The 17,348-nt window shown below is 37.0% G+C and overlaps 1 protein-coding gene across 3 annotated transcripts in view; it reads left to right on the top strand.

The window, feature by feature from the left end:
• The window catches only part of MED23 (mediator complex subunit 23), a 42,781-nt gene that overhangs the window by 23,296 nt on the left and 2,137 nt on the right, over positions 1-17,348 (top strand). For all 3 annotated transcript variants that reach the window (XM_082668947.1, XM_082668946.1, XM_082668948.1), the window contains 14 exons: positions 1,614-1,756; positions 2,901-3,075; positions 3,727-3,890; positions 6,393-6,517; positions 7,559-7,764; positions 7,853-8,033; positions 8,986-9,156; positions 9,596-9,812; positions 11,909-12,145; positions 13,125-13,290; positions 13,850-13,922; positions 14,741-14,955; positions 15,618-15,738; positions 16,485-16,616. In XM_082668947.1, coding sequence (XP_082525073.1) covers positions 1,614-1,756; positions 2,901-3,075; positions 3,727-3,890; positions 6,393-6,517; positions 7,559-7,764; positions 7,853-8,033; positions 8,986-9,156; positions 9,596-9,812; positions 11,909-12,145; positions 13,125-13,290; positions 13,850-13,922; positions 14,741-14,955; positions 15,618-15,738; positions 16,485-16,616 — 2,326 coding nt within the window. The remainder of the gene's footprint in view (positions 1-1,613; positions 1,757-2,900; positions 3,076-3,726; positions 3,891-6,392; positions 6,518-7,558; positions 7,765-7,852; positions 8,034-8,985; positions 9,157-9,595; positions 9,813-11,908; positions 12,146-13,124; positions 13,291-13,849; positions 13,923-14,740; positions 14,956-15,617; positions 15,739-16,484; positions 16,617-17,348) is intronic.

Genomic DNA, 17,348 nt, shown 5'->3' with positions numbered 1-17,348 from the left:
TTTCGTCCTATGCCAGGGAATTGATATCAGCGCAGCAAAGACTTGATTTCATGATTATGTGTGTATATTTTATGGCCAGGTATATTTTTAAAAACCTTTAGGTTTATTTTATTACAAAAATGTTATTGTTTATTATAGGAATTCTAGAATATACAAATAAACCCAAAGAAAATGAAAATAATTGCTATAATCCCTCCATAAGAAATAAGCATTGTAAAATTATATTTATATATATGTTTTGAGTCTTTTTTCTATGTATAAATATATGAATTTATAGGGGGTATTTTTGTTTTTTCAAAATGTGTTCTTAACTACAGTACTATTTTATAACCACCTTTTTCTCACATAATCTATTACACACCTGTTTTTTGGTTTTTTTTAATTAAACATGTTTTTAGATCTAGTGCTCTTCAGGAACATGTTTTAATTGCTACAAAGAAGTCTTTTGTGTGTCTATGTATGATTCTTTAGTCAGTTCCACATAGTTGGATACTGAGATTGCAGTGTCTCAGTGTTATAAAGATGGCTATGAAGATTATCTTTCTGGCTGTCTTTGCACCTTTCTGGCTGTCTTTGCACCTTTCTGGCTGTCTTTGCACCTATCCATAATTCCATTTTTATCAAATAATTTGCTGGAAGTAGAATTGCTGAGTCCAGGGATGCAAAAACTGTAATATCTTTCCTATGTTGACTGTACATAAGAGTGCTTTTAGAATTGACATTTATGGTTTCTAAAAGACAGAAAGGGCTGTGTTGGGTGTGATTCTAGAACCTCAAGTGCCCATAGGAGCCAAGCTGATAATGTAAGTGAGTGACGCCTGCCTGGGGCTGCGTGAAGGCGAGTCAGGTAATAGTGTGCACGGAAGCCTGCGTGTATAGAGGGGTTGAGGCTGACTGGAGCGGGAGGGGCTCAACTTAATGGTGCTGCCACTTGTGCTAATTTCTGCAATGTAAGAATGAACATTAGTGTATCTAGTTCTTGTTTTTTTTGGAAAGGGCTTTTATTTCTAGACTCTCAACCATTAAGTGTTGGCTCAAACTTCAAACACTGCCTAGGTCAAAGAGAATGTATGTGTGGACCTCCAGGTGGGGGGTCATTGATTCTAGAAAAAACATGCTCTTTTTCAAATGGTTAACATTGTGCTAGAATTATACAAGCGCTTTACTGGCATATGTGACAAAATTGAGGAAAGTCCCTTTAGTACCTAATATTTGGGTCTTACCAGTGATTTGTTAAGTAATTCTGTAACAAAAGTTAATTTCTTAAATGGCTTTAGTTACATATTTGAAAAAGAAACAGCCTAAAACCATTCGAGCATGTACCCAAATTTTGAGTTGGGTACATGAGTTGTACCCAAATTTTGCTTTTCTGTGAGCAGAGAGATCCTGAGGCACATTGAAAGCAGCGTGGAAACCAGAATTAGTCTCAGGTTGTACAGTGCATCACTACCATGTGTCCTGTACAACCTAAATGATTAAAACAGAGCTGATTCATTTCATATATTTAAGTTCAGATTTATACCAAGTTCTCAATAAGTAGAATAATTCCTGTGTTTATGTCAAAAGTAATGAATTTTTATTTTCTTTTATTTTAATATGTTGTTTCTCCTCAGCCTTATCCACAGCATTGCTACCAGAGTGATAAAACTTGCTCATGCAAAGTCCAGTGTGGCCTTGGCTCCAGCCCTAGTGGAAACGTACAGCCGTTTATTGGTCTATATGGAAATAGAGTCTTTGGGCATCAAAGGATTTATCAGTAAGACAGGACTTTCTGGTGTTTTTAACCATTAACGCTTCCATTCATTCAACGTATACTTTTCTAGTTGCTAGGGATATAGCAGTGTACAGAAATCACTGCCATCGTAGAGATTACCTGCTAAATGAGGAAGACAGACAAAAAATGTAAATAATCGAAATATGGAATATGTCAGGTGATGAACCTTACAGAGAAAAATAAAACAAAAAAGAGGGATAGACCCTCACAGACGGTCAAGGGAGTGGGATGCATGTTTTAAAGTAAAGTTATGGTTAAGAAAGGGGGGGCGTGTAATTGTGCTAGGTGCTTGGGATGCAGTGAGCAGGACAGACGTGATGCCTGTACTCATATAAAAACCAGCGGTCCCATTTGCCTCTCTTTCTGGTTTGCCCGGGGCAGCAATGAGTACCAAGTCTGACTGGCAATAGGCAGGGGGTGTTCCTGCATTGCAGAAGACATTGTACGACGTCTGTTGGTTGTTATGCAGTTCTAAATAATAGATATTTTCTAATATGGAAGTGTTTTTCTGATTTGAGGTAATTTTAACTTTTTATTAATACAGTATCATTTTAACCATGGTTACTCTTTTTTCCAGATAATTGAAAGTCAAATTAAACTTTATTAGCAGGGAGGAGGGGGTGTGATGCAATTTGTGTATTAGAAAGTGATCCTCATGCTTCAAAAGGTTGGGAACAGTAACATTATGAAAGTAATTTAAAAGATAACTAAATAAAAATAAAGAAGTGAGGAAGGTTAGAGTAATTTTTTTCCATATCGTCGCTCTTATTTTACCTTTCCAGATGAACTTGAGTATCATTTGTCAAATTCCAGAAAAAAAAAAGCAAAGTTGGTATTGTTGGGTTGGCCAGAAAGTTCGTTTTGTAACAGAAAAACTCGAACGAACTTTTTGGCCAACCCAAAAATTAGGATCTGGATTTTCTTCCTTAAAATTAAAGTACAAATTATGGAGAAGATTTGGAAAATATATGAGTATATATGTGTGCATGTGTATCTGTATGTTTGTATGTATGTGTGTTCATGATCAGAGTCTTTGCATGGATTTTATTCAGTGTGACTTTTCTTCAGGTATCTTTTAATACATAGCTGTTACTGATTGGTGCCTTAAACTGTCTTGTTCCTCAAGGTCAGCTTTTGCCAACTGTTTTCAAGTCTCATGCCTGGGGGATCTTGCACACGCTTCTTGAGATGTTCAGCTACCGGATGCACCACATTCAGCCTCATTACAGAGTTCAGCTCCTGAGTCATCTTCATACTTTGGCTGCAGTTGCACAAACCAACCAGAACCAGCTCCATCTCTGGTGAGCTCATTGGAGACTGTCTTTCCTTGGATTTATTAGAAACTTTGTTGGAGATGGGGAACTTAATCCATTACCTCACAGTATTTTTATTCACTGTCATAAAACTCCAGGGCTTCTGGAGTGTTTTATTTCCAGTATAGAAGAAGTAGAGTCCAGTGTTTTTAAATAGAAACCTAGTAAGATAGTTGAATTATTGCCTAGGGATCTTCGGACTGAGAACAAGTACTTCCAAGACCTTTGACATTGTATTCTAACTTAGCCCTTTAGAATACTGGATTCAAATATACTTCAGATTATGGTTAAAGTATCACATCATTTTGATTTTCTCTAAGTGAAAATACATTTCAAATTTTAAAGGATGTACTTTTTGAAATGCTGTGCATCCGGGTGAAATTTTTTAGTCCTGCAGGCTACAAGCTATCTTTTGCTGTAAAATTTGGCACGTCGGGCTTTTAAAACAAATTAAACAAAGCTCATTCCCACACAAAAGACGAGTTCATTTGTCTGTTTGTTTTTAACCAAAGAAGGGAAATTTATAGTTTGCATGTTTTCCCGTTGTGATTAACGTAGAATTAGATTTAATTCTGTAGTTCTGAGATGTTATCTGTAGCTTAATCTTTTAATGATTGTTTTTGTTCTCCCACTTTTCAGTGTTGAGAGCACTGCACTCAGGCTTATAACAGCATTAGGTAGCTCGGAGGTACAGCCACAGTTTACACGCTTCCTTAGCGATCCCAAAACGGTGCTTTCAGCGGAATCTGAAGAACTGAACCGCGCCTTGATATTGACCTTAGCTAGAGCAACTCACGTAACAGGTACAGTGAATATGCAGCCACTACCAACAGACACAGATGAGTCAGAGTGTGCTGTGTCCCTCCTGACTACTAAGGGGCAGGGGGGAGGGTAACCTACTGAAAAGATTCTTCTCACTTGTTTCCAAAAAACCAGTTGTTGTTTTGATATCTTCACCATTTCAGTAATTAATGTAAATTCTTCTCTGTGTACTACCATTTTAACTAGGTTGAACATCAGTTTTTGGTCATCTAACATCATTTTAAAGTCATGGTTCCTGAGCTTTTTGGTCTCAGGACCACTTTATACTCTTAAAAAATAATAATAATAATTGAAATTCCCAAAGATTTTCTGTTATATGGATTACATATATGATATTTACTTTGTCAGATATTAAAGTAGGAGTTTTTTAAATATTTGATTTATTTTAAAATAACACTAATAAACCTATTGCATGTTAACATACATGATATAATTTTTATGAAAAATAAACCCTGTTGTCTCCAAAACAAAACTTTAGTGAGAAGTACCATTGTTTTACATGTTTTGCATCTTTCTTTTTTTTTTTATAGAGCTGCTTTTATTTATTTGTTTGTTTGTTTATTTTTGGCTGCATTGGGTCTTTGTTGCTGTGTGCGGGCTTTCTCTAGTTGTGGTGAGCAGGGGCTACTCTTCGTTGCAGTGCACGGCCCTCATTGCGGTGGCTTCCCGTTGCGGAGCAGACTCCAGGCGCACTGGGCTTCAGTAGTTGTGGCATGTGGGCTCAGTAGTTGTGGCTCGTGGGTTCTAGAGCACAGGCTCAGTAGTTGTGGCACACGGGCTTAGTTGCTCTGTGGCATGTGGGATCCTTCCAGACCAGGGCTCAAACCCGTGTCCCCTGCATTGGCAGGCAGATGCTTAACCAGTGTGCCACCAGGGAAGCCCTTTGCATCTTTCTTTAATGTCTGATGTAAAGGAACATTGCTGGATTCTTTTATTTGCTTCTACATCTCATCTATTGCAAGTGTTATTTTAGTAGAAGTAAGTAAAAAGGAAATGGCCTCACACAGGTAGGAGATGGAAAGGGGAAGAGTATTTTAATAACATTTTCAGCTAATTATGAATATTGTTTGATGTCACACAAAATTGAAAAATTGATAGTTTCTTAAATGGAATACAAAGTCCTATCAGTGAACTCTTCGTACTCTGTTACCTTATAACCCACTGGTCTATTTTGTACATTTAATGGATTTTGTGTTCATGCATATTTTGTAAATTCATGAATTGTTTTTTTAGAAAACATTGGTTTGCTGAGTTCTGTAGATAGAGCTTGTAAATGTTGACACCTTTCATTATGTAGTATAAGAAAATTACATTTTTGAATCTCACTACAGATTTCATTAGAAAAATTCTTTAAGTTTTGGAAAACTATTAGGCTTGTGGTAGTGTATATAAGTTTTCCAAAATTCTAATTTTCACTTGAAAGGTCAAATTTTATCATTGGTAAAAGATGCAGTCATTTGTTCTTCTTGAAGTGACAGACTCCCTTTGTTAATTTTCAAGAAAATGTCTGCCTAATGCCCAAATCCAGAAAACTATATGTTCTTTCAAGTAAAATTGGAATTCCATTGAAAAAAAGAACTAATTTGACCCAGTACTCAATCGCACAAGTATTTTTCCTCAAGATACCCATCATACTTTGGTGTGTAGGTGGAACACCTTATGCGTACTTCCATTTTATCACACACAATATTACAAATAGATGTACTTAAGGGCTGAGATACAATCTTTTTTACTACTTTATCAAGGATATTCTTAAGTGAAATGGCACTTTTTTTTTCCTGCTAAGAGTGTTTTGTGGTGAAGATTACAGTGGCTGTTAGTATTGTTTGGTGCCACTGTTTGATTTGTTCTGAGGGCCAGCAGTGTTACCCACCATTGCTTTTGTGCCATCAGTGCACATTTCAACACAGTAAAATGGCCAATGATATCTTAGTATTATTATTATTTCAATAGCATTGACCTCATCGAATCCTTGAAAGGATACTGGGGACCCACAGAGTCTACAGACCACACTTCGAGAATGGTTATTTTAAAGAAATAGTTATTGAATTTAGCAACCTCAAATACCTTTGTGTAAACTGTCTTATTTTACATAAATAAACCTCTTTGGTTTAGAGAGTTATAGTCTATAGCTGTTTCAACCACCAGAAAAGAGATGTGGTACTTTATTAATTCTATTTCCTTGGCTCAGTAAAGTGCTAATACCTCATTGTCAGAGTGAACTAAATGAGCAGTCGTGATGGGCCTGTACCAGTCTTTTATCAGTGGTGCTCTGTAATTAAAAAAAAAAAAAGATACCAAATGTCTTTTGTCTTCTTTTCACTAGTTATGTTCACATTTACCGATGTGATTACTAGTTAAGTAGTGAATGCACTGCAGTGAAATTCTCTGAGTGTACATACTTGTGAATTTTCTGTGAAATCCTTTATGAATTGTGGCCATGATCTTTTATATCTGGGTTACATTTGTTTGCTTGTGTTTAGATTTTTTTACAGGCTCTGATTCAATTCAGGGAACTTGGTGTAAAGACATCCTTCAGACCATCATGAGTTTTACTCCTCATAATTGGGCTTCACACACCCTTAGTTGTTTTCCAGGCCCACTGCAGGTAATTTCATCTTGAATTATATATTGAGTCTACAGTATATGAAATCATTCTTCCCATTTACTGTGTTATTCTAGAGAGTTTTGATGATACCCAGAGAAAATTAGCTTTTATTTCTTTTTTTTGTAAATCCTTGCTATTACTTCCAAAATCTCTTGAGTTTTTTCCTTGTCTTATTATAGGACTGGATATGTTTCTAAAAATTTAATTGTTATGGCTTCATCTTACTAGTGAACAGTTTTAGAATCTTGTGAGATTTAACACATTAACTGAAAAATTCTCATAGAACAGCAATGGGGAGAAATACAGTGTAATGGAGCTTCACAGAATACACATCATGTACACTTGACTGATTTTTTAAAATCACACAGAGAAAACTATAAACTTGGCTTTTATAATATGGAGAAAGGAAAACCTCATCTGTCTTCCACTTGGCAGAGAAAATTTTAGGCATAATGAACATCTGTTTTCTGTAACTTTTAATAGGGCTGGAACAGTAGGTCTTTTCAAACTTATCAGAATCACCTGGAGGGCTTGTTTAGCTAAAGATTGCTGGACCCCAGCTGCGGAGCTCCTGATTCAGTAGGTCTGGGATAAGGCCTGAGAATTTGCGTTTCTTACAGGTCCCAGGTAACACTGATACGGATGGTCTGGGGACCATACTCTGAGAATCACTCGGCTAGTGTAATGGATTTTCCTTATAGATATACTAAGATATGTAACCAAAGAGTACTTAAATTTCTTTTTCTTTTCCTTTTTTTTTCCCAAAGATGAGCAGAAGTATCAACAGATGATTGAAGAAACTTTGAAATTCAGGCTTGCTTGGAATTTCTGTTTAGAAAATCTAGGAAAGAAATCTTACAGATAATCCAATCAAGCCTTTGTATTTTCCCAGTATAGAAATTCAGGCCTTGATTACTGAGCTGCTTGAGGTGACCTGGAATTTATTAGTGTTAGAGTCAAGCCTGGAGCTGGTTTCTTGACTCTGTAGCCATAGCCCTTTTTACTACAACCATTGAAATAAACTTCTGTTCTTCCTTGTAGGCATTCTTTAAACAAAATAATGTACCTCAGGAAAGCCGTTTTAATCTGAAAAAAAACGTGGAGGAGGAGTATAGGAAGTGGAAGTCAATGACGAATGAAAATGACATCATTACCCACTTTTCTGCACAACGCTCTCCTCCTCTCTTCCTTTGTCTTCTCTGGAAAATGCTCCTGGAAACAGATCATATTAATCAGATTGGCTATAGGTAAGCCAGAAACCTAGATCTGCATTCCATTTGGCAATCCATTATACCCTACAGCAATGCAATTTATTTTTTACTCTCTGCTTTCCAGAGTGTTAGAGAGAATTGGAGCTAGGGCCTTGGTAGTCCATGTGAGAACATTTGCAGATTTCCTGGTATATGAGTTCTCTACATCAGCTGGGGGTCAGCAACTCAACAAATGCATTGAAATTCTTAATGACATGGTATGGAAGTACAACATTGTTACATTGGACAGATTAATTCTCTGCCTGGTAAGAATACATTTACTTAAGAACAGATTTCTAAGCAGTCCCATTCTCTTTTGGATTGATGTGTATGGCTAATGGATCTTGTGCTGATCTGTTCTGTGTTGTTTCTAAGGATTTAATAAATTTATACTGTAAAACAAGTATTGCTATCAATTCCCTAAGGAACTAGAGATTCCCCAATTTCTTCATTCATTCAGTAAGCATGTACTGAATATCTACTGTGTCGTATGCACAGAAGGTATAGAAGTAAATAAGACAGATGTGGTCCTGGCCTTGTAATGCCCTGAGTTGATTCTCAAAGGCTCCTACTAGAGGCAGGAAGTAGTAAAAGGTCACTGAATCTTTTTTCAGTACTTATAACCATTTCTGTACACTTTGGTAGCCATAGTCATAACTGAGTGTTTCTTATAGCCACCCAGTGTTCCCCAAGCAGTTTTTTCTCCTGATTTTGATGTCTATTTCAGGCCAAATTTTAAGAAAAATCACTGAACCAGGCTGGACAATGCTACATTTTTTTTTAATACTATAGTGGTGATATTTAGGGAGCTTAAGTGGTTAACATTTACCTCTTAGCTGTAGAGCATAGATATAAAGATGGTTATAGTCTAGTAAGGGACATAAGGTAAGTTTATAAATCAGTAAAATAAAAGGATAAGTTAGAGGTGTAGGGAAAATATTGCCAGACAACGAGAGATTACATCTACCTAGGTGGTGGATCTTAAAAGGTAGGTTAAATTTCAAAAAATAAAGATGGACATTCTAGGTGAGAGCCAAAAATAGGCAAGAAAGGGTCAGATATGTTGGAGGAATGCTGAACAGTTGTTTTGGGGTAGACTAGACATATAATGAAATTCTAATAATCGTGAGTTTTACTGTTTTCAAATTTAGACTCTTTAGAGCCATGCTTTCGCACAGGTTGGGCATTTTCATTTAATTTTTCTGTTCTTCTCCAAAGGCCATGCGTAGTCATGAAGGGAATGAAGCCCAGGTTTGTTATTTCATAATTCAGTTGCTGTTGCTCAAACCAAATGATTTTAGAAATCGAGTAAGTGACTTTGTGAAGGAAAATTCCCCAGAACACTGGCTACAGAATGACTGGCACACCAAGCACATGAATTATCACAAGGTACTAATTAAAATTAGTGCTTCAGTTAATCCCTTTTAAGGCCAAACTTTAGGTATTTGGCTAATTGACTTGGCTGTTTTCTCTGCAGCTCTGCTCTTTTCTCTCTGGTCTGTATAGAAGTGAATTAGCTCCCTAAACTTTCTCAAGGTTCTAGAGTATCTCTAATGTTAAGAATAAATTGAAACTACAGTTTTAGTAGACATGGGTACTTACAATACAAAATGAAAAGCGTTATTACCAATCCTTTCATATGTAAATCTCTTTTGGTATATCTTTGGGATAATAGAGATTTTTGGTGAGTAAAGGACTCTAGATTTCATTGCATTGCAGGAACAAACACAGTTTCATACTCTTCGAAAAATGACAGGTTTATTTAGCTCCTTTTTTAAGAAAATTACAAAAGATCCCATAAACATTTACCATTTCCTCACTTCCACAGAAATACCCGGAGAAGCTCTATTTTGAGGGCCTGGCAGAGCAGGTCGATCCTCCTGTGCCGATCCAGTCTCCGTATCTACCCATCTATTTTGGAAATGTGTGTCTCCGTTTCCTCCCAGTATTTGATATAGTAATCCACAGATTTTTAGAGCTGCTCCCAGTATCCAAGTCATTGGAGACTCTACTAGATCACCTGGGAGGCTTATATAAATTTCATGGTGAGCTTTTTCAAATTTTAATTCCATCTAATAGCTCTGTAGACAAAACTAAGCTGGGCATGGCCATTTGGGTAATAGTAGTTCTAAAGGTTTTATTTTAATAATTTTTAATAAAAATGTTTTTGAGGGGCAGTGCTATGTGATGATGCCATGAAGTATAAAATAGAAAACATAAAAATATCAATAGTTAAATCATAGCCAAAAAAAAAGTAATTTACTAGAGATCCCTTATTTTATATATTGTGTGATTAATTACCAAATCAGTATAGGAGGGAAGTATGAGTTCAGAACAGACTAATGTTACTATGAGCTAAACAGATCTTGGCAGGCTTCTTGGATGGATAGTGTTTGAACTATGATGTATGTGATTTGTATAAAGAGAAAGGAGAAGAGAGCATGATAAGCAGAAAGAATCCTTTGGAAAAATCATGGAGGTGTTAAAAAACAAGGCATTTTCAAAACAGTGGGCTAAATTGTACCTGGTGGTAGATCACCGTAAATGCCAGGCTGAGAAGTTAGGATTTTATAACCTGCAGATATTCAAGAGGTAACTAGAAGTTACTGAGTAAAGTCATGGTATGGAAAGCATTCTTTTAGAAAGGTAGGTCCAGTTCTAGCCGCAGCATGTCTTGGAAGGAGGAAGCCATTTCAAAGACTTATGTCAAGACGTTCAGATGTATGATTAGCATCTAAACAAGTATGGTGGCATTGAAAATGAGAAAGAAGGGACAGATAGTCAAGGAAGTAGGAATTGGGCTTGATTGACCAGTTATGGGGAAAATATCAAAAGAAAGAAATCGAGGACAACTCTAAAGCTTTGAGCCTGGTAACTGGAGCATGGTGAGGTCAGTGACAGAGCACAGAAGTCCTGGAGCAGCCACTGTGGGGACAGGGCATATTTATCTGGGGGCAGTTTTTCTTAGTCCTTGATCTGAGATGTCTCCCTTCAAAGCAGAAGTCTGAATTGCGTTTTAGCACTGCAGAGTAGGTATGAAGTTCAAGGGAGCATTCCTTTAAAAATGCTTTTCTTGGGGCTTCCCTGGTGGTGCAGTGGTTGAGAGTCCGCTTGCCAATGCAGGGGACACGGGTTCGTGCCCCAGTCCGGGAAGTTCCCACATGCCGCGGAGCGGCTGGGCCCGTGAGCCATGGCCGCTGAGCCTGCGCGTCCGGAGCCTGTGCTCCACAACGGGAGCGGCCACAACAGTGAGAGGCCCGCGTACCACCACCAAAAAAAAAAAAAATGCTTTTCTTCTGTATTGGGTAATGTATGCACATGATGCAGTGAAAAGTAGTTAGTCCCATCCCTGTCCTCCAGCTAGGCAGTTTCTTTCCCTGTTGGCAATCACTATTACCAGTTTCCTGTGTATCCTACCTTAAATACTCTGGAGTTGGTAGTTTATTTTTTTTCACAAATATTATGTAATATACACATTGTTCTGCACCTTATTTTTTTTAACCTTTATAATGTATTAGAGTTGATTATTTTGTATCAGTACGTACAAAGCTGCTTCATACATGCCATAATTGACCTAACCAGTCCCCTGTTTTTCACCATTTACACTGTTCTAATCTTTTGCTAGTATAAACAGGGCTGCAGCAACATTGCTTACACATAAGTCATTTTTGCAGGATAAATTTCCAGGACTGGAATTGCTATGTCAGAATGTGATGAATATCCTTCAGTATAAGCTGTGTATGTTGTTAGAAGCCTTCTGCGTTGTCCTAGAATAAAAATATTCATTGTAGGCTTCCCTGGTGGCGCAGTGGTTGAGAGTCTGCCTGCCGATGCAGGGGACACGGGTTCGTGCCCCGGTCCAGGAAGATCCCACATGCCGCGGAGCGGCTGGGCCCCTGAGCCATGGCTGCTGAGCCTGCACGTCCGGAGCCTGTGCTCCGCAACGGGAGAGGCCACAACAGTGAGAGGCCCGCGTACACACACAAAAAAAAAAAAAAATTCATTGTATGCAATTGCCCAACATGTGAAATCGTTTTATAACCTTCTGAGCTGTTTTTTGGTAATCTTGAAATTGAGGATTAGTTTTTCACAGTTGTCAGTAACCAGGTAACATTGTAATGATCTGTTTTCTATTTGGCAGATCGTCCAGTGACCTATTTGTATAACACTCTGCACTATTATGAAATGCACCTGAGAAATCGCGAAAGTCTCAAACGAAAACTTGTCCATGCAATCATTGGGTCGCTCAAGGATAATCGACCACAGGGCTGGTGTCTAAGTGACACTTACCTGAAATGCGCTATGAATGCACGAGAAGACAATCCCTGGGTCCCAGATGACTCCTACTATTGCAAATTGATTGGCAGACTAGTAGATAATATCCTTTTTACTGTGATTTTTCCAGACACTTCAGAAATAACTATATGTTGATTTGTGTGAACATATATTGTCTTTAAATATTCCAAGATTTTGATATATTCTAGGATTTCAGTTTTTTAAGATCATTTTATTTGAAATGTTTTGAAGGTTTTGAAATCTTAAATTAGCAGCATTATGCCAGATAGGCAGAAATTTACTCCATTAAAATTTATATTTCAAAAAAGACTTTAGAGAAAAAATCTGTTTTAAAGAAAAAAAATCCTATTCCTAAATAAATGTACTCTGTGTTATAGAACATACATCTTGTTTGCCACTGGAGAACATAGAATTTTGTTGCTTTAAATAAATCCCTGAATGTTTTTTAAAACATTAATAGATAACAATAAAACCTTATTTTTTTTTTTTTTTAGTGAAAGAGATTCTATATTGGTATTTTTATTTCTTCACTTTTATGTTGTTTTAAATTATTAGCACACTGTGCTTAATATGTCTATACATCATGCCACTATTTACTAGATAGAGCAATTTTACATAAATGGGCATGATTTCTTTTCATATGCAAGGAATTATTTCCTGAAGTAAAAGAATTACTCATGAGAAAGTAATGTTCTTATTAACTTTCCTATAACTATTAAAAGAAAATAGGTTGATAAAGCCTACAGATACCTTGGTTGCATCTATAGCTATCATGTCACAATTACAAGAGCCCACTTATATAAGACCAATTGTTTATACCTGTGGTTGACCACATGGTTGCTATCAGTACACTTCGGTCATGTCGTATTTATTTGTATTTGGTTTGTATTGTTTGCCTCTTAAGCTCTCCAATAAATCACTTCTTGAGGCCTCATAATCAGGTGAATTGGTAATCGAATGAGATGTTTACATGTGAAACATTTGAAAACTGTAAAGCATTATACAAATGTGAGCCTTTAATCTCAAAATAATCAAATAGTTATTGCTTTAATCATCTGCACCAATGGCTGGCAAATCTCCTGGTCCATTCCCAAACTGTGACTGGAGATTCAATGAGTTTCCCAACCCCGCTGCCCACGCACTGCATGTTACTTGTGTGGAGCTCATGGCCTTGGCTGTTTCAGGCCAAGATGTTGGAAATGCTCTTCTAAATGTTGTCCTGAAAAGGTGTGTATCCTGTTTCCTGCAGTAAGATTCATTGTTTATTTGTAGAGAATGATATTTTATTTGGAGCTGTGTGACAAACCTGTTGTCCCAAGGCCAATGCACGTTGAATAGTGGCTGTCTTTTGGGTCCAGATCTTGGCTTTGTAATACAGATGAAATGGAATGAGCCCTGAACAGGGTCAGAAGACCTGGGTTTGTTCCCACTTCTACTCTTTATTAGCTGTTTGACATTTAATTTAGGAATAATGTTAACTTCTCACTAAAGATAGTCTTTCAAGATTCCCTTCTTAAAGACCAACGTAAAGTAGGGGATAATGATTGGAGAAGAAGTATACATAAGTGAAATAGTCTTTTAGCTCAGCAACCATTGTTAAAGGAGACGACCAAAAAAAGAAGAAAAGCCTTATTTAGCTTTTGTTTATATTTTTACTCGCTAAAAATCCATTGTAGTTTTATTGAAATAGGTCAGTTGTCACCCCCCAAATGATATATGTTCTCAAAATAAGATCCATTGTCACTTCTACAATTTCACTCTTTTATTCTTTCTTCCCCACTAATAGTCAGCCTTTAGTGCCAAGAGAGAACATTACAGCATGGATGAATGCAATTGGATTGATCATCACTGCCCTGCCAGTGAGTTAATCATTGTGATTTGTATAAGCTTGTCATGCAGTTAATGAAATGTTTCATATTTTTTAAGCTTTCACGTTGTTATTGCTTCAGAAATCTACAGTGACTATTTTGTTTGCATTTTGCATCAGATCTAAATAAATCTACCTGACTTATGGGTCCCTGCATCTCTGGTCCCACCTTACCTATCCAGCCTTAGTTTTCCCATTAAAATCTGATCTACTTTCAACCCCCAGAACATGTTATGTATCTAGAGCCTTTGCTCCTGCAATAATGCTTGTTGAGACATGTTTCAGGTACTTCTGCCATGTAAGAGAATATATCAGAACCTTATTCCTTCCGTCACCTTCTCTAAAGCTTACTCATTCTCTGCTGGCTTAGGGCTTGCTTCTTCAGTGAAGTCTTCCATGACTTCTCCGCCCATGTGAAGTCTCCCTTCTGTGACCTCCACACGTGTCTAGTCAGCACCACACAGTTGTCTGACATCTTTGAATGTCAGTAATATTGTCTAAACCTGAGCTTTCCACACTTGTTTTTTTTTTTCCACACTTGTTTTTTATGCACCTTTATGAATCACTTTTTCCTTACACTCTTCCAAAATATATATACACACACACATAGTTATGAATTACAAATGTGTACCGGTGTTATCCGTATAATAAACATAGGCAAAGTCAATTTACCATGTAGTAAATATCAGATACTAAATGAACTGGACATGAGAAAGTGCTATTATTTTAAGCTTTGGAGTAGAATACTGGATATGGGGTGGAATACTGGGTAAATGCTATTTTTCACGAGGCTTTGTCCTGGTTTTAAAGGAGCCGTATTGGATCGTCCTTCATGATCGAATTGTGAGTGTTATCAGCAGTCCCAGCCTGACGTCTGAGACGGAGTGGGTCGGCTATCCTTTCCGCCTCTTTGATTTCACTGCTTGTCATCAGTCCTACTCTGAGATGAGCTGCAGCTACACGCTAGCTCTGGCACATGCGGTGTGGCACCATTCTAGCATCGGGCAACTTTCTCTCATTCCCAAGTAGGTATTATGATTTCTTAAAGACATTTGATTTATCATTTTGTTTTTGTTTTTTAATCTCATTTGTGCATGAGGTATATATCTCATTCAATAGAACAACTTAGAAGTAAAAGTCTTAAGTAGATTCTAGGTATCAGGAAGCCTCCTTTATTTCGGAATTGTTTGAATGAAATTAATTTGTATGTACAAGTAACAATCTGGTATCTTGTTTTCCATTACCATTTTGGGAGGCTTAGTCAAATGCATTCTTTTTCCAAAACATATCCCCAAACTTGGCTTTGGAACTGCATAACTAATATTAGGCTATCTTCTGATTTTTTTTTTTTTGACTGTATAATTGGTATTAATTAGATTCATGTTTCTTGAGAATGGCCTTTATATTAGGTTTGTCATTCTCTTTTTATTTCAAATAATTCTCATTCTGTCATTCAGTAATTTTACTATTAGGAATGACTTCTAAATCTGAAGTAATTTATTTCAATAATCAAATGAAAATAAGAGCCAGTGAGAGATGTGAGATTAATTTAAAATGTTACCAAAATTAAAGGAAACTTTTTTAAGAAGATTACAAATTTTGCAAATACTCGGGTAGGCTGTATTAACAAAGTTCAAACAATTCAACTGATTTCAAGTAACAATAAATTTTTATTTTTAAATTTTAGGTTTCTCACTGAAGTACTTCTTCCTATAGTGAAGACTGAGTTCCAGTTGCTTTATGTGTACCATCTCGTGGGACCATTTTTACAAAGATTTCAGCAAGAGAGAACTCGATGTATGATAGAGGTAGAATAAAATCTGGGTTTTCCGTGATAAGATTAAGTTCTAAAAGATATATGAAGATTTCTTTCCCAGGGTTTTTCAAACTGCATATCATTACCATTAGTAGGAAAACCATTTTAGTGGGATCTAAGAGCAATTTTTGAGGCCTTAGTGTCCCCATAACTTAGTATGCCTATAACGAGTTTGATGTGTGATGTGTTGAACTGGAGATGCAGGGGAAAATATCTGTCATCAAGGTTGAGAAGAAAGTTAAGGACGGAGAAGTGCATTTGAGAACATTCTCTGTAGTACAGAAGAATTCATTAAAATGATGGGAATGGTTGAAGTCAATCACCTATAACAAGAGTATAGATAAAAGAAAATGAGCCAGGGGTAGACCCTTAAAGTATGAGCCACCAAATGGAACTAAGAAGGTCCAGTATAAAGGCTCCCTGAGGTTGCAGATATCCCAGCAATTGAGAGGTCGTTTCTAGAAAAGGGATTGTCTAGCTCTTAAGTTTAAGTGAATACTATTAGAAAGAGAAGTTCCATGTAAGCTCTATTAGGAGGCAGTTTGTAGCACTCTGGATTCCATTATAAATGCAGGCAGTATCATATCACCCATGTGCAGAGGTCTGTCTGATAGTGACAGTTCCTCAACAAACATGTTATCCTCTGTGCTAGTCTTGTAATGGAGTCTAGCTGCATCAAGCTGAATTATTGAACCATTTTCTTACCATTTAAATAATTTTATATTATTTGTTAAATAGATTGGTGTGGCATTTTATGACATGTTGCTGAACGTAGACCAGTGTAGCACCCACTTAAACTACATGGATCCCATCTGTGACTTCCTGTATCATATGAAGTACATGTTTACTGGTGACAGTGTAAAAGAGCAAGTAAGTTCACTTTAATTATTTTTTAATGACATTTAGTTTAGAAAACTTAAATATATGGCGGATAGACTTTTTTGTTTGGGTGAGGGGTTTTTGGTTAATTTTTTTCTTTTAAGGGGACAAGGTTAATAGACCTTTTTAGGCTATGTGGCATATTACTCTGGACATAATGTTAAAGTAAATACCTATTATAATTTCTCACACTTTTCCCCTTGATATTTGCAGCAAAACATCTGAAAAAGACCTGGGGGTTTATTAACAGTAAACTCATTAGGAAGAAACAGTACGGTATGGTTACTGAAAAGATCAGAGAGGCCTTGTGTTATAAGTGAAGCAGGGCCTAGTTTTCCCCACAGTGATTAGGGTACACTGTGAGGATGTGAGACAAATCGCAGCATGACAAGACTAAAACCGGGAGGGTCAGGAGAATAACTAATGAAGGGTGTTTGAAGGAACTGGGGGTGCTTAACTTGAATTTTTAAAGTCCTGGGGAATTCATTGTATTCTTACTGTTTGGGCGTTGCCATTTGGAATAGGTATTAAATTTGTTCTGTGTCACTTTAAAAGGTATTCAAACTGGTGAAGTTAAAGGGAGGCACGTTGTAACTCAGCATATAAAGAGCCATTCCCTGGGAGAGCTGTCTCAAAGTGGAAGGGTCCTCCTTAAATCATAACTGAGTTTCCTGTCTGTGGGAACCAGGATCTCAGCTGTTTTAGAAGGGTGGAGAGAGGGCA

The sequence above is a fragment of the Grampus griseus genome, assembly GCF_964374135.1.
Source record: "Grampus griseus genome assembly, chromosome: 13".
Classification (NCBI taxonomy): domain Eukaryota; kingdom Metazoa; phylum Chordata; class Mammalia; order Artiodactyla; family Delphinidae; genus Grampus; species Grampus griseus.
This window is presented reverse-complemented; position numbering and strand designations above follow the sequence as displayed.